The following is a 17181-nucleotide window of genomic DNA, read 5'->3' on the forward strand; positions in this document are numbered from 1 at the left end:
ACTTTGTTTTTTTTTTTTTAACATTTTTGTTGTGCTGCAGATTGTTGTTGGGCTGGACGAGGTGGTATACTACCAACACTCTAGGACTATAGGTGGTAAATGGTGTCATCTATAGTACATGAATGAGCATGATGAGCGATACCGGCGTGACGCTGATGAGTGGAACCCAATCCAGGTGACGAAACGAGAACGAGACAGTGTTTTTAAGTGCATCCATTTTAGGCATCGCGCCATCGCGCCACCCCCTAGGGCCAACACCCCACCGGTCGGCTACAGAAGGATTCGGAGTCATGAGCATGCGGTATTCCCGAGTCCAAAGTTCGACTTGATGCGTCCAAGGTAGCTAGGCAGAAAGTTTACTCATGAGGTTGAAGAAGTTTTATGCTTACCAACCTTAGCCGCGCTCCTTACCACCTCACCTTAACTCAAAATCACCGTACTCCCGTTATTTCCGTTATCGCCCCGAATGGGAGCCAAGCGGGCTACCTGCCCGATCGAGAAGGGGCCAGAGCAAAGTCCAGACTAATGAAGGGCTCCACCAAAATCCTCTCTTCCCAATGAGGAACCATCCAACCAGGGAAACCAACTTGCCCTTTGAAATGACCCGAAGAGCCGAATCCAAGTGGAGCGGCGCGAAAGAGCGAAGCTGCCCCGACAAGCCCGAGTATCGGCAATGGCCTTGGTCATACATTATTACATGAAGGGAGAACAGAAAAAAAAAAAAAAAAAAAAAAAAAAGAGGGTGGCCCCAATGCCCAGAGGAAATCCCCAGGGCCCCAAATTTCAGTCGGGGGTGTTCGATCCTACAGCGTCAAGTTTTTCTCCTGCTGATTTCCCTTTTGTCTCTCGCGCTGTTTGAAGGTGCCGGTGAATAGGCTCGGTTTTATCGGTCATGATATCACCAAGTGTTTTCTCTTTTCTTAGCTCGAAATCACCAGTTTTACTTGGCTGCAGCGATTCCAATAGTACATACATACCTTCGTAATTGTACATGAGTATTATAACATCGATTCCTTCCGCACGTTTTTGTTTCTCCCAGTCGAAATCCTCCCTCTTTTTTTTTTTCCCTTTTTCCTTTTGATTTTGCTTCCTTTAGTTCCAAGGCTGGACGAAAGGTGTTTATGCCACTTACATTGGGGATAGTATACACATCCGAACCTCGACCCGCCCCTGCCAAGCCTTTTGTATGAGAGAGCGCCTGTCGCTCTACTATTACCATTTTGACACCCTCTAGTGCCACCCTTCTCAGCATAGTTATTTTTTGGGAAGGGTTTTAATCGCCTTGCCATTTTTCGTCTCCGCGATGGAAAAGTCTGGGGAAAAGGCAGCCCATGATTCCTTGGGCCTGCCCAATAACCTCAGGGCACCAGCGCCTGCAAATGCCGAATATGACATGTCGACACCCGAGGGATCTGTGAATGAAAAGTCGCACCGGTCTTCAAAGGAATGGGCAGATGAACCTTCTGAATCCCGCCAGGTCGACGGCGAAGAAGTCGGAGAGGGATCGGACGCCGAGCCTCAAACGTCTGCCACCGCACCACGAGCGGCATCGCGTGCGTCTTCGGCGAGGTCGAGGGCGCTCAGCGTGGTCCCTACGAGCAGACGGCGCGGTCTGTTTTCACGTTTTGCCGTCTTTGTCCCCGAGGTCTATCGGCCGTTCGACTACTCGGCAAAGACCAAGTGGACAATCACGTTTATTGTTGCCCTGGCTGGCTCGGCAGCCCCCATGGGTTCTGGTATACTTTACCCTGTACTTTCAGATGTTGCGGTTGATCTCAAGACGTCACCGACCATCGCAAACTTGACAGTCGCGGTATATGCTCTTGCTATGTGGGTTTATTTGGTCCTCTGGGTAATCCTCTAGGCGCAGACATGATGAATTGCTGACCACTACCCATCTCGTGTTGATATAGGGCTATTTTCCCAATATGGTGGTAAGTGCCAAGATCTATCCGTCGCCCGCTCTCTTCTCATGGGAGTATCAACCATCTGCTTACACCCAAGCCTTTTGCAGGTCATCTTTTTCAGAGACTTTTGGTCGTCGGACTGTATACATCGTCTCCTTTGGTCTCGGTATAGTATTTTCAATACTGAGCGCCGTCAGCACCAACATCGCAATGCTTATTGTGATGCGGGTGCTCGGTGGAGGCGCCTCAGCGTCGGTCCAGGCCGTGGGGGCTGGTACGATCTCCGACATCTGGGAGGTCCGGGAGAGAGGAAAGGCTATGGGAATGTTTGTAAGTTGAACCCACTTGCCGGTGACTTTACCACAGGAGATGAACTAAACCATTTTCTTCTTTGCTCATTGGGGGCGGGTGGCAGTATCTCGGTCCACTGATGGGTCCTCTGCTTGCTCCCATCGTCGGAGGTGCCCTTGCGCAGAAATGGAACTGGAGAAGTACCATGTGGTTCGTGACAATACATGCGGGGCTTGTGTTTCTCATGCTCCTCTTTTGCCTGCCTGAGACCCTCAGAAGGAAAGAATCCGAGCAGCTACCCAGGACGGTCGACGACGACACCACAGGAGACCAGCCGCAGCTCGCCCGTGCGACGACGCGACAGTCGATCGCAAAGAGCACCAAGAACTCGGTCAAGTCGTTCAAGCGCTATGTCATCGACCCGCTAAAGGTGCTAGGGACCCTCCGGTTTCTCCCCATCGCCGTCACGGTCTTTATCGCAGCGATCACGTTTGGCTCGCTGTTCATGTTGAACATATCGACGCAGTCATCCTACTCCAAAGCGCCGTACGCCTTCTCGACGCTCATAGTCGGCCTCCTGTACATCCCCAGCTCGCTGGGCTACGTCGTGAGCTCCATATTCGGCGGGCGTTGGATCGACCACATAATGGCGCGGGAGGCCCGCAAGGCGGAGCGGTACGACGCGGACGGCAGGCTCGTGTACCTGCCCGAAGACCGCATGTGCGAGAACGCGTGGCTGGCGGCGTCGGTCTACCCCAGCGCGCTCATCATGTTCGGCTGGACCATCGACAAGGGCCTGCACTGGGCGGTGCCGAGCGTCGCCAGTCTGCTGTTCGGCCTGAGCAGCATGCTGATCTTCTCGGCCGCGACCACCATGCTGACCGAGTTCATGCCGTCCAAGTCTTCGAGCGGAATCGCCGTCAACAACTTTGTCAGAAACATCTTTTCCTGCGTGGGAACCGTCATCACGCAGCCGCTCATCGACGCAATGGGAGTCGGATGGCTTTGCACCCTGGTCGGGCTCTTGGCTCTGGTGTTGAGTTTGGGTAGTGTGTATTCGCTCAAGAGATTTGGGCCTAAATGGAGAAAGGAGATGGACCGGAAGCTGGCCATATGATTGATTGTCTTGTTGGATGAACCGTCTTTGTTGAAGACCAAAGAAGAAAGCATAACTAGCATACCAGGATTGTATTACATCCTTGTCGAATTTCTTTTTTGCGGCAAAATTAAACTCCAACGTTGAGAGCATCAGCGACTATTTATATAATTTTTTTTTCTCTTGTGGCTTGGAATTTTTGCTCTTCGCCTTTTGAACACGATTTGCCAACGACTTGCAGACTTGTGACCAGGTCTTCCCTGCTGCCTGGATACGTTTTACGTCTGCCAACATCCACAAGAATTTGACTTTTCCGCACTTTTTAACTTCAGTGACAGTTTTTCGACGATATGCTCGTCTTGAAGTTCTAGGGGGTAAACTATGGTGAACTTTTCAGCCGATCAGTCAGATTCTAGCCTAGCCTGGGTCAACAAACTCCTTCTTGATCGGGTAGGGCTCCCAAAATATAATTTAGGTCGAAACCAGACGAGGGGAGGATTGACGAAAACAGCTCCATTCTTCGTCTCTTTTCCTTTCTTTTTTTTCAATCTCGGGAAATTTCCTTCTAGGGTATTGTTCAGAGTCACTTGGTGGGTTTTGTGTTTTGCAGTAAGACCAGCCAAGGACTCAGGCGTGTACTTCAACCCGCCAGAGTATAGCGTGCCCCATAAAAAAAATCTCCAGCCCTTCCGATAAATGAGAAGCGCGCCAATCCGCTCTATCTCTATCAAGCAAAGGGCAGAAATAAGAGTCATAAAACGGCCCTTGGGCTTGGATGGATCTAGACCACAGGATAGTTCCTATAAGATTTTTTATAATACATATAACTCGGCTGTGGCATCACCTTCGTAGCTTGTCTAGGGTCAGAAAATTACTCATTAGAGTCAGCTCCGACAGTCTGTCGTATCTCTTGGGATTCGGGCGGGGTAGTGTGGCATAGTGCGTTCCGACCAAGACCGAAACGCTTTTATCTTGCACCCTTTTTACTCCTTGGGTCGAGTCGTCTTGTGAACAAGGAAGGACAGTCAGCCAGAGTCACGAAGACAGAAGAATTAAGAAAAAAAATAACTAGAGAAATCAATACACAAACACACACCGAAACCTTACCAAAAAATGGCAGACCCAGCAACCTCCCCTCCCCTCGAAAGAGCCTCGATATTCGCCGCGCACGAGCTCATAAAACCCTACGTCCACCGGACCCCCGTGCTCACCAACGCGACCCTCACGGCGCTGGCCTCGACCCCGCGGACCGCCCAGGACCTGCGCGCCACCAGGTGGGCCGACCGGGCCGACCGCCCCGCCCGGCCGGTGCTGCGGCTCTGGTTCAAGTGCGAGAACTTTCAGCGCATCGGCGCCTTCAAGCCCAGGGGTGCCTTTCACGCCGTTGAGCGCCTCAAGCTGATCCCCGGCTGGCTCGAGGGTCAGGGGAGGACGAACGGCGTCGTGACTGCAAGCTCTGGTGGGTTTTCTTTTCTTTTCTTTTCTTCTTTCTTGCTTCTTTTTTTGCGTTTGATTTAGTATTATAGTGTTTCTGCACGTGGTTGCTTTTCTGCTGTGGGGAAAAAAAAAGAGGTTTGTACAACGCGTACGAGACTTCCCATTCACCTGGATAGTTGATATTGCAACCCGCGCTACCTACCACCTGCTTACCTACACATAACCACTTCTTGGTTCTATTCCTCCCCCATCACTGGCCTCGCTACATGAACCAGCCATAGCCAAAAAAAAAAAAAAGAAAAAAAAAAAAACAACCCCTACTCAAGGTGTCAAAGCCGTCATGGCCGCCCCAGGATGGGCCGGCAAAGACTCACTCAATATCAACCGACTGTACATCTAACGACAGCGTCATTCATTATCACCCTCCCTTAAAACAGGCAACCACGCCCAGGCACTAGCGCTTGCGGCGCGCACCGCCAGAATACCAGCTCATATCGTGATCCCAAGCATCGCGCCGGCTCCAAAGCTGGCGGCGACACAGGCGCTGGGGGCAACCATCTACCGGAGCGGAAGCACCTCTGCCGAGCGCGAAGCGGTGGCGGCCAAGGTCGTTGCAGACACGGGAGGCCGCTACATCCCCCCTTATGACCACCCGGACATCATTCTGGGCCAGGGAACGCTGGGACTCGAGATGCAGGAGCAGGTCGAGGCGCTCATGGCCGGCGGGGATGGAGCTGCGGCTGGTGGTGATTTCACCCGGCGAGGTCAAACCGCAGGAACGCAGGGCCAAGGTGAAGGCGGGAAGAGGAAGGGCCTCGATGCTATAATCGCCCCATGCGGCGGCGGCGGGATGCTCTCGGGTGTAGCATTATCCTGCGAGGGAACCGGCATCCGGGTCTTTGGTGCCGAGCCCGAGTTTCAGGGGGCGGACGAGTGCAAGCGGTCCTTTGAGGCGGGGCAACGCATTGACACGGTCAAGTCGCTGACGATTGCCGATGGACTACGGACGCCGGTTGGAAAGTACCCGTGGTCCATCATCTACGAGCGCCGCCTAGTGTCGCAGATGTTCAACGTGACCGAGGACGAGATCAAGGACGCGCTGCGGCTGATCCTGGAGCGCTTCAAGCTAGTTGTCGAACCTAGTGCTGCCGTGCCGTTGGCTGTCGCACTATTCAACGAGGATTTCAGGGCCATGGTCGAGACCGAAGCCGGCGAGAGCGGCTGGGATCTGGGCATCGTCCTCAGTGGTGGCAACGTTAGTTTAGAGATGCTTGGTAAGCTCTTTCCGGAGGGTTTGCCTGCCTAGGCACAAAGATCGACAACGGTGCGGACTTTTTTTTTTTTTTTTCATCTGGTCTATAGCCAGACGGCGGGGGAGAACAGTTGGCCAAGTAAAAGGCGAGAAACAGACAGAACCCCTGGCGCCTTGTGCAAACTAAAATGCTTGTCAACCAAATAATCAGCAAAGCCTACCAGTAGTGGCCAAACCAAAACCAAGAAAAGGTGACAAATCAGTTGGACTTGATTTGCATACGCGTCTAGTCCACAGGCTAGTTAAAACAAAACAAAAAAAAAAATAAAAAAAAAAATTACCACCAGCTACAACAAGACCCGAGCGCCGCTTGGTCATCTCGTCACAGACCCGATGGATCGTGACGGCCACTAGACTAGTCCTCTTTGTTAGCCCACACAATGTATGGCATTTGGTAGCAAAGATGTTGAAGAACAGACTGGATTTGTGGAGCTGACGGGTGATCAGCGCCGCTATGCGCGGACGTTGTTGAAATCTTGTCAAAGCACAAGCGCCGTTCACCCCGCTTGTCGTCGTCTTAGTGCAGTCGGCCGCCCAGCATCAACCTAGACCAACTGTATCAACCAATGGGGGGCATATTGATATACCTACCTCCACAGGTGCTATTACTGCCGCTATCATTGTTGGTCCATGCCACGCCATGATAAGGAAGCTCCGATCACCATGATGAAAGCCGGCTGTGTCTGTCCAGCTGGGCAAGGCAATCCCAGTCATGCTAGAGGGGGTTTCATGTGATCAACCATGTATGTTGTTGCTCATGTTCATGTCCAGAAACAGCAGATCTCTCGCGCAGAATGAGCAACGCCGACAAAGAGAAACACATGCTCCTTTGTGACCCTCAAACACTGATAAAGCAACTAGATAGATACTCGTAAGCATATATGGATGGAAACGTGTGGCGTATACCGATGACGGGGAAGGGCGTTGAAAACAGAGAGAGTAAAAAAGAAAAAAAAGGCCATAAACAAACAATAAATATAGTCATAGACCGATCTAGCCCTTCCCCAACATCCTACTACGGAAGGTCCGGCTGTAAGTTAGTTAGTGTGCAGACAAAAGAAGATGAACATGTTCTCAAACTGTCCTCAAACGTGGGGGAGCTTGTGACAAGCGATTGTTGGGCGCGGAGCAGCATCACTTGGTAGATGCTTCAGAGGCCAACCTTGCCTATTGTACCACTTCGGAAAATATTACCTCCCATAGGACGGCTGTGTGTTTGTTGGTCAAGGTTTTCCCGGGCCGATTCCATGCCCCAGTTTGTAAATGGTAGTAATACTTAGTAACCAACCGAATACAGGCAGAGAAGAGAAGAAAAAAAAAAAAAGAAAAGAAAAAAAAAATTGCAAGCTTTGCTCCATACCACCAACATCGGCTCTAGTTTGGTTGGTCAGAGCTTCCTTGCTGAAAGGGAAATCCGAGGCTTGTTGCCTCGTCAATGTGTGGAGGGGTTCCCTGGTGATATCGGGAGAGGCTGAGCAGTTAAAATATTTTGCCCAATAGTGGAACACTGCAACCGTATGTGTGTTGCTTTCATATGAGTTCAGGCTGTGTGCGGTGCCTGAATTTCGTTTCGCGACTTTAATTAAGTGCTGCAAGCAAACCACAACCACACTTTTTGCAATAGTAATTAATAGTTCAGCGCTAGTATACCACGCAGTAGATTATGAGGCCCGGAAACCAAGAAACCGGAACCATTCTTACTGCATGTTGATTTTGACTTGATCCTTATGGGTCGGACCGGATTTGCTGCAAAGTCGACTTCGTTTCTGGTACGAGTGGGAACAAGTGCTGTGTTGGTCATGATCCTGCCTACACACAATAAGGGGGATGATGGATCGATTCCTTGGGACTGAGGGCCTTGGAAAAAGTCCAGTCCAATATTTGTTGGATAAATCTGATCAAAGAAGTTGGATTACTCTTTTTTTTTTTTTCCTCTTCTTGTCTTTGTTTCCATTTCTTGGGCGCGATGATGAAAGCGTGCAGCGGTAAAACCGGGCCCATCGCCGGTCGGGAACAGGGAAAGGGATGTGCAGGCACGGACCACATGGCGTCTTGTGTTCCCGTACCACAGGAAAATCCCGGAGCTGCCGCCCACTTTGACGCCCGGCGACTGACCCCGCATGAGACCAAAACTTGTGACGGCACTGTTTATCTTGTGCCTTGGGAACCTGCCATGACCTTGCAATTGGTAACATGCGGGCTATGCAATGTGGTAGCTACCTAGGTCCTATGCTATGTACTGTACTGTACTGTACGTGTCAAGGAAGGAGACCTCCCATATGGACCTAGCTCCAAGGCCGGCTTGGATCTGCTGCGTTGGCGATGGATGTTGCCAGTTGCTAGCTATGGACGGTACAGGTACTAACTATGTAAAGAAGGTAGGTGCCTTGGTTGTATTATATCCAAACTATAAAGATGCAAGCAAGGCAGGGTACATACCTCGGTGCATAACCTACACACTTGACACCTTGCCTACTGGAGTACTGTACTTTATATGACTGTTTGAATCCAACAACCAGTTTTTCAAAACATCTGGTTGTCATTGGTCAAAGCTGTCAAAAAGAACAATCGCTATTATTGCTTGCTCTCTCCCTTTGTACTACAAAGGCAGTCTGCCCCTCTCAAATGCACCGTGCTCCACCATTCGTATTTGGCTGCCAAATTGTACGATATCCAGGACGTCCGTCGCTCCAACACCTGCTAAGTAGGGTATGTAAAAAGAGGCCCGCAGCTGAATAGGTCGGGTCAGTCGGTAGATACACGAGGCTGTTAGTGATACCGAATACCGATACCCAAGCTAGGTACTGCTTACTATCTAGATTACGCATCTACGCTTTGGTTCAAACCTCATCTCACAATGTGGAGGATACAACCGGCTTTGATTGCCCCGTTCAACCCATCACCACCAAATGAGCGCCTCAATACGAGTGTGGCAATGGTCTGGACGTGTCTAGGGGCTGTGCGAACACGTAACGTCTGAATACACCTAGGTACCTGCTCGTAACTGCTCATCTTTTTATTTTGTTTTGTCTCATGATTTCCCTTGCTCATCCCTGACAGAGCTGGGCAAGCTGGGGTAGGCATTCCACTTGTCGCTGTTATTTTGTTTACAGCGGATCTCCGGTATAACAACAAAGCCGTTGCGCCGTTGCGTCTCAGCTTCCTCGCTTCTCTGGCAAGCCTAGGTTCGCGGCTGCGGGTGATGCGGTCGAGACCTCTTTAGAAAATGTCATCCATAAAACCGCTTTCTCCCGCTTCCTGTGGCAAGCAGTTGGCTGTTCAACAAATAGGACGGGGCCGCGGATCCGTTCCGCCGGAGCAAATGAGAGAATATAATCAAATGATACGTATAAAAGCACATAGAAGGCAGTGAAAACTCCAAACATTTTATTTTGTTTTTATTTTGTACTCGTGGTGTGCTGTGACAATTTGTATGTCATTTTGACGTTTTCTTCACTGCTACCCTACAGTAATACACGAACACACGCATAGATAATCGACCATAGTTCTAGTCTCACGTACGTGAAAGCTGATTTTTCTTGGCATCCATGGATTGTCAGCCGCTAGACTAGATGACGGCTGCTTGCTTTACTTTGGTGACCGTTTGACACAGACAAGACTGACAGGAAAAAAAATAAAAAATAACAATCACAAAATGAAAGTACGGCAGTAAAAGAGAAAAGAGGCACCTCCATTTGACCCCTCTCCAATCGGTCTGTGCCAGTCAGTCAGTGACTTGACTGCTATGCTCTTGAAGCGAGCCCCACAATCTGGGCAGCTGGGGCTCGACTTTTTTTTTTTTTTATCTTCCTTGAAATGCATGGGGCACACTGTATGGGTGTCCCAATGTGCGCCCTGTACAGCTAGACAGGGAGGGCTCGCCAAGTACTACAACCCATGTCGAAGAGAGCGCCACCACCCACCACCGCGGTGCTATGGAATCCCTACAGTAATCGACAGGTCGGGTTGCTTGACAAGGCAAATGTGAAGGGTTGGTACATCCGTCCATCCATGCCTGCGAGCCATGGCCTTTTTTTTTTTTTTTTTTTTTTTTTTTTCCTTCTTGTCCTCCCCACTCCACTCCCTCCCTCCCACCCTCCCCCAATAGGCCGCTCCACTCCAAACCACAACAGAGAGCCCAAGCCCACTCACCATCCTAACTAAACCAACTGAGGCCCAGCCAGGCAGGCTCTTCTGTTCTCCCAAGTCCCACCCAGCAAAGATCTGCCCGCCCACGCATTTTGCTTGCTACCATTGTTGCTCTGCTGCTTGCCCTTGCTTGCCGCTATAGCTGCCGCCGTTCCTGCTCCTACCTTACCTATCCAAAAACCTTGTCCGACTGGAAAACGTTTACACACAACCAAGTCGAATTCTTTTCTCTCCTTCCAACCTCTCGCTCTCAATTACGTACTTTACCTATTTTACTCACTCGCCAATCCTCCATATATCAGCTCAAAAAGGTACCTGCCCAAGGTACCTTAACTCACAGCTCGGCGACCTCCATTGTTTTCGATTTGACCGACTAAACCGATTTCTCCGCTCGCTTCGAAACGATCCTACAACAACCGACCCCCTCGCCGGCGTCGCGGGCTATTAACAGCCTGTCAAACAACCCTATTCATACACGCTCCATAGAGCCCAAAGTCGATCGCGCGGCCTATCCCCGTTGAACCGCCGCCCGTAGCCCAACTGACGATTTCGCAAACAACAACGACTTCATACGACATTCCATCTCGACATACGCTCGCCTTCACAAATTTTTGCCAACCAAGCAAGGCTGGCACAATGACTGGAAGGTTGCAGCTCCACAAGCTGGTAGTCCTCGGCGATGGTGGTGTCGGAAAGACGGCTCTCACAATTCAATTATGTCTACAACACTTCGTCGAAACGGTGCGTCTCTTTCTTACATCTTCACTATTCATCGCACTACTACATACCTGGGATATCCCAATCCAATCCTCATGTCCAGCTATCCTCTTTCCTCTCATTTGGGTCCTTACGATGAACCCAGCCCCTCACGCTGCGATGGACCGTTCAAAACAAGCGACAAGTGAACGGTTTCAGCGCCTCTGCCCCTCCCTTACGGATGACGCCACTGCTTTTCCCCTTTACATATACATCTCATGTATATACTCATTTGCCTCGCATCGCTGGCCTCGTGACGTTACTTTGGCTAACATAGCATGGCTTCTGGCGACTAGTATGACCCCACAATTGAAGACTCGTACCGGAAACAGGTCGTCATAGACAACCAGGCTTGCATGCTGGAGGTCCTAGACACCGCCGGCCAAGAAGAATACACAGCGCTTCGGGATCAGTGGATAAGGGACGGTGAAGGATTTGTGCTTGTTTACAGCATCTCGTCGCGGTCATCCTTTTCACGCATCAAGAGGTTCCACCATCAGATTCAACGTGTCAAAGAGTCGTGCGCCTCGTCACCGTCTTATCCAGGCTCACCTATCGCCACAGTCACCAACCAAGCGCCAGTACCCATCATGCTGGTGGGCAACAAGAGCGACAGAGTCACAGAGAGGGAAGTGTCGACACAAGAGGGACACGCACTAGCCCGCGAACTGGGTTGCGAATTCGTCGAGGCATCCGCCAAAAACTGCATAAATGTGGAAAAGGCATTTTACGATGTTGTGCGGATTCTCCGTCGCCAGAGGCAGCAGGCCTCACGCCCTTCACTGCCCGGAAACTCGCGCACGAAAACGGGCGGCATGGGCAAGAGTGAATCATTCTATCAATCAGATGGCAAGCGTGGTAGTCGCAAGGATGGGGAAAAGCACCGGAGCAAGCCGATCAAGTGTGTTATATTGTGAGACGGCATCCAGTGGAAGAAATGAATACAACAACCTCGATGGCCACCGCTTGACTGCCTCTGTCCTATTCTGTTGGCATAACGTATCATATACCCACGAGCGCAGGGCGCCGCCGTAACCATTATCTTTGGCACCAAGTAACACGTACGTTCTTGGATCAGGGGCGCACCGAAGCTGGCTCACATGCCGCAACAAGCTCGGTATCGTACTCAGAAAAAGACGTCGTGGGGGAATGCCTGCATCTGCAGTTTCTCCGGTAAATTGAACCACACGCAACTTTGCGCCCATAAAACCTTGGACAAATTTCGACAGATCCTCACAATTTCATCGACCTCTTTTTTTCCTTCTTTTTTTTTGTACGGCAGTGGGGGTTAAAACATCTACAAAATCAAGATCAGTAAGATCAAACACGGCATCACGAGATGAGATGCAACTACCCACAATCGGCATTCGGCTTTTTCCAAGTACAAGATTTTTTTTTTTTTTTTTTCTCTCTCGGTTTTATGCGGAAAAGACTCCTCTAGGGTCTGTCTTGGCTATGGTGTTTGGAGTCTCCAGGGGGTTCACTAAAAAATCAAAAGGACATGCTGGCACAGGTGCATTTCTACCACCATATTTCACTTGTGATTCTTCATTGCCTCATAGTTTCTTGCCTCTTATGCTATCTTATTTTTCCAAATTTCTTTTCACTCATGTCACCACGATCGACACAACCACATATTACGAGTCGATGCCACCGCGTTCACCGCGAGAGAGCTTGGTAGTCCTCGGTGACCCTCGGTTCTGACCTGCCTGTGTGGCTACGGCAATTTCTCTGGTCGAGGCCAGACACAACCCAAAGTCTACATCGCTCCACTGGAATCGTTCACCTCAGTGATGACCCGCAAGCGGTGGTTCTGCATCGTCTAATATCAGGTACGATGTGGACGGCAGGGGCCAAAGGTTCAAGGAAGAGGGGCCGGTGGTACACGGTAGGGTCCCGTTACATTTTTTTTTTTAGAGAAATCATGGTGGAGGGGCTTTCGAGAAGTAAAGTAGGCAGGGAGCTTACTTGTTTCGGTTTGCGTAAGGGGACGAGGGATGGTTTTTTCCACACAAAGACGAAGTAACTTTGTTTACTGGGCAGGACAAGGCACGGCACGGCAAGGGACGTCAAAAATGATTTCTGATGAAAACGCAAATGGCAACGCAAAATACCCTACCTACGAGTATGTAGGTATTGTATATGAATACCTACAGTATTTGTTTGATCTATTAGGACTTTCTTTTTTCTTTTCTTTTTTTTCTTTTCTTCTTTTTTTTGTTGTTTTGTCTTTGATTTGTTATCCTTTTCAGGTTTCGCTGAGTTTTTTTTGTGACTTGCTCGGATAAATGTTGACTGTCAGTAAAAAGAGATCGCACACCAGATAACAACTAAAAGACATGAACACCCGTATCTGTCACTATCTATCGGCAAGAAATTACTTTTGTAATGAACCTGACTTGGAGCATGTTACATTGCCGGCACGGAGAGAGGGAACGATGTTGTCCCATGCAGATGTTCATCCCTGGCCCTTGTTGTGGGATCCATGTCTGGAGCATTTTCATAGTAGCATTGGTCTCTCCCGAGAGAGAGAGAGAGAGAGAGAGAGAGAGTGTGTGTGTGTGTGTGAAAAAAAAAAAAAAAAAAAAAAAAAAAAGTTCAGGGGTGTACCGCAGCAGAACAGACGAGCGCAATTTACGGTCGTGATAATCGCGTGGGTCGGCGGAGGATTGCCGAAGCTCGGGGCATCAATCGGAGTTCTGACCGAGGGAAGCCTGTCTTTTTGGTAGCTCACAGGTCGTTTTGTTTGTTTAATCTTACTTTGTTGTCAACTTTTTTTTTTTCGTTCACGCAAAACGAACAAAAGAGGCGACGGGGTAGGAGAGTACTGTAGGTTGGTTAGTTAGGTGTATATACTCCAAACATAATCCCCTGCCCGGCAGCAGAGATGGTCCCTCACCATTTGGATGACTTGTGTGCGTGCGGGTCTCACAAGTCGGCCACGCTACGGCACTTGTTGGTCCCTCGTCCATGGCCTTGGGATTCATTCTCGACAAAGTCCCCTCCTTCCCCCTTGCCGGCGCTTATTAGGGGGTAGGAGGGGAAGGAGACTCCGCAAGATTCTTTTTTCTTCTGTTTATCATCATTGTTTCCTTTTTTTTTTTTTTTTTTTCTCCTACTGTGCACAACTTGCACATCAACCTCTGTAGTCGGCAGCCCGGTAAAATTGCTCGGGGCAGGATCTGATACTTTTTGCGTTGAGTAGTAAGTCGGCGGGGCCGGTTGATGTTATGGATTTGTTCCCTCGGAACCGCCCCCTGGTCATCCTCTTTTGGACAAGGGGGTTGGCTAAAAAGGGATGGAGGTAGAGAGAGAGAGAGAGACAGAGACAGTGAGAGAAAGAGAGACAATGTCCCGCCAACAAGTTCCCAAAGAGAAAGATTCACTCGGCAGGCAAATACCAACCCCCAAGACACCCATCCATTCACATCTAATTAGGGAGATTTTAACAGGCGAGAAGTTGGCTGCGTCGGCGCTTTCTTTTCGTTTGCCATGCGTATAGGTAGTAGGTACGCAGAAGGATGCAATCGTTGTCCGACTGGTTCAAGTGGGTTGGATCGGGTAATTTCGTCATGTCAAGATGGCTTGGCTGGTCGGGTTCGATACCTTTGGTTTTCGGTTACTGTTTACTTTAGTTTATTCAAAGTCCCCTGTCCATTCATGGGTTGGCGCTGGCGCGGCTCTCAATAGCGGCAAAGTGTCGCGGCTGTATGGGGGTAGTCGTCACTTTCTTTCTTTTTGCTCTTAATTGTACTGTTGTTATGTACTGTGTCGTCACCCACCCGCGTGTGATTCCAATCTGGGCTTGGCTTTTATCAGGCGCCTGCTATAACTGGTTAACGTATGCGCAAACCTCAGTTAAGGTCTACCGACTTGGCTCGTGCGTAGGTGATGCCAGACAGCTTTGCTAGCTAGCTGGTCAAAGAACTCTCGAACCCAACCCAACCCAAACCCGCCATTACCTGTGCGCAGTTTGATGTGGTCTGTGCATCGTCCATCCGCTATGCCTTTCCTACTACGTACTAACTGACCCATCCGTCTCCATTCTAATGTGGGAATTGGCTGGTTAACCAGTCGCATGTTCCCTAATCTCAAAAAGCTTTCTGTTTCTTTTCTTTTCTTTTTTCTCTCCATTAACCTGCAAACGCGCTACGACTTCTAGGGGTCTGGCCGCCTGCGTTGCCCTTGAAGCAATCCGACTCCCTTTCCCGTTTATTTGTTATGCTTTACTCACCCAGAGAGTTTGTAAAATACAAGGGGTCGATTATGAGAATATTGTACTTGTACTGTACTATACTATATTGTCCACCCCACCCCATAACCAATTGACAGCCGAGGTGGACCGAACCCGGATAAGAAACATCCATCAAAAAAAAAAAAAGCACCCCATCTGACAAACACAACGTGTCATGAACGTTGCGCCGGCCCCTCCTTCCATCAATCCCGCCTGTGACTAGCTTGCCCATGTAATGCAATGCTACCACGGTGAAGCTGTAATCCTGCACAATGGGGCAGACCAGGAGGGTCGTTTACCAACCAGGTAGCTGTATTTTTATTTTATTTTATTTTTCATCATTTCATTGTGTCAGATAACCTTTATTTTCTCTCATTCTCGCTTATAAAGGACCCCCGAAAAAAAAAAAAAAAAAAAAAAAAAAAAACTGACTTGCCTACAAAGTAAGGGAATACACCATTTGATGATCGACGCTCATTCGGATCAATGTGGAGGATATTGAATGCAAAAACCAAAAAAAGACTTGGTGATCAAAGCGGAAAACGGAGAAAATAAGGCAAGACCTCTTTTTTACCCATTGTTGATCTATCCCACACAAGTTGACCTAACTTGCGTGGGCAGTGAAGAGCAAGCAAGGCACCCGCATTAAAAAAAAAAAAAAAAAAAGAAAAGAAATGGCTACCCTAGTTTGCTATTACCCGCCTTTTAATACGGCTTTTTGGCTTACATTTCCGAGCGCTACTGGCCCGCGCACCCGGCGCGTTTCCCGGAGTGGAGAGCAGCGAGCCGCGACGTTGGGAACGTGGATCACTTATTTCTATGTATCCCAGTTAAGAGCATACTTGCCGCGAACCCTTCTTTCGTTCTCTCTGTAACATTGACAGTCACATTCAGTCAGGGCTGTACGGTACATCTAGAACTACTCGAGGTCCCGCTCGTCCGGGCCCGCCCTTCAGACGTTGCTCGTCCGCCCTTGCACTCGGGTACTGCTACTGTATACGTTGCCAATACAAAATAATAAAAAAAAAAATCCAACTCATGATGTCTGCCCCGCATCCCCCCGGGCGGATCCGATGATGCCCTCGAATTGGCACCGGGGGACCAAGCCGTGAGTGGGCTGCCTGGTCTAATACCTCTCAAGCGGGGATTGGGGAACAGGTACGCAGTGCCGCCCTCCCCGAGGCTCCATCTCAGCCCTTACCGCCGTTTGAGGCGGCATTGGCGGTCGGCTTTGCTTCAGAGCGACGGACAGGATGCAGTTGTGCTCTTTTTCTCAAACCAACCCCCGTCAGCCTCGCCGCCTGCGCCTTCCCCCCTTTTTTGTTTTGCCTCCATAAAATCTGCACCTGGTTGGAACAGACTGGCAGGCAGGCAAGCGAGTGGGTGGGTTTTAGTCAAGCTCGATTTTGGGGAAAACCGTGCCTCTCAAGCATTGTCTGGTTGACGTTACGCTCTCCACCTTTTTCTTTTCTCGTTTTATTTTTATTTTATTTATTTATTTATTTTTTTGACTAACAGGCTGACTACGCGGGCTCGTGTATAATATCATGCAAGAAGAGAGAGAGGAAAAAAAAGTACCTCTCGAGTATTGGCTGGCCACTGCGGTTGTTTACCTCCGTATTCACAGTCCGTATTCACAATTTAAAGCTCGCGATAATGGGGTTACAAGGCTGGCTGCATAGCGGCCGCTTACCAGGAAGGGTATATTACGCCGGCGAGAGCATTTCCGGCAAACAGGTTCTGTTCTCCCCTGAACAGCATCCTGATGTAAGGGTTACTCGCATAATTCTCAACAGGCTGTCATCTTGTCCATCTTATCAATCAAGGGTGCAGGGCAGCTGAAGGACGTGGACGACAATTTATTTGACAAAGTTTTTTTTTCGCCTCTCTCGTACCTTTTGGGTGGGGTTCCGATGAACCACGTTTTTGTGCTTGTTGGTCCCGATCAAAATAGGTAAAATAAAGACAGCTCTCGCTCATTCAAATCAGTTAAAAAAGT

The 17181-nt window shown here is 49.6% G+C and overlaps 3 protein-coding genes across 3 annotated transcripts; all 3 read left to right on the forward strand.

Moving 5' to 3' along the window:
- Positions 1 to 1303: 1303 nt before the first annotated feature.
- PpBr36_03154 (uncharacterized protein) lies at positions 1304 to 3315 on the forward strand (the record flags this gene model as incomplete). The annotated part of the gene is made up of 4 exons (XM_029890330.1): positions 1304 to 1830; positions 1914 to 1934; positions 2015 to 2237; positions 2323 to 3315. 4 exons carry the CDS (start codon positions 1304 to 1306, stop codon positions 3313 to 3315), a joined length of 1764 nt encoding a protein of 587 aa, XP_029752749.1.
- Positions 3316 to 4407: 1092 nt separating this feature from the next.
- Positions 4408 to 6037, forward strand: PpBr36_03155 (uncharacterized protein; the record flags this gene model as incomplete). The annotated part of the gene is made up of 2 exons (XM_029890331.1): positions 4408 to 4753; positions 5169 to 6037. 2 exons carry the CDS (start codon positions 4408 to 4410, stop codon positions 6035 to 6037), a joined length of 1215 nt encoding a protein of 404 aa, XP_029752748.1.
- A 4791-nt stretch (positions 6038 to 10828) lies between these two features.
- PpBr36_03156 (uncharacterized protein) lies at positions 10829 to 11983 on the forward strand (the record flags this gene model as incomplete). The annotated part of the gene is made up of 3 exons (XM_029890332.1): positions 10829 to 10933; positions 11245 to 11861; positions 11971 to 11983. 3 exons carry the CDS (start codon positions 10829 to 10831, stop codon positions 11981 to 11983), a joined length of 735 nt encoding a protein of 244 aa, XP_029752751.1.
- Positions 11984 to 17181: the final 5198 nt, after the last annotated feature.

Source organism: Pyricularia pennisetigena, chromosome 3, assembly GCF_004337985.1.
Source record: "Pyricularia pennisetigena strain Br36 chromosome 3, whole genome shotgun sequence".
In the NCBI taxonomy this organism is placed as follows: Eukaryota; Fungi; Ascomycota; class Sordariomycetes; order Magnaporthales; family Pyriculariaceae; genus Pyricularia; species Pyricularia pennisetigena.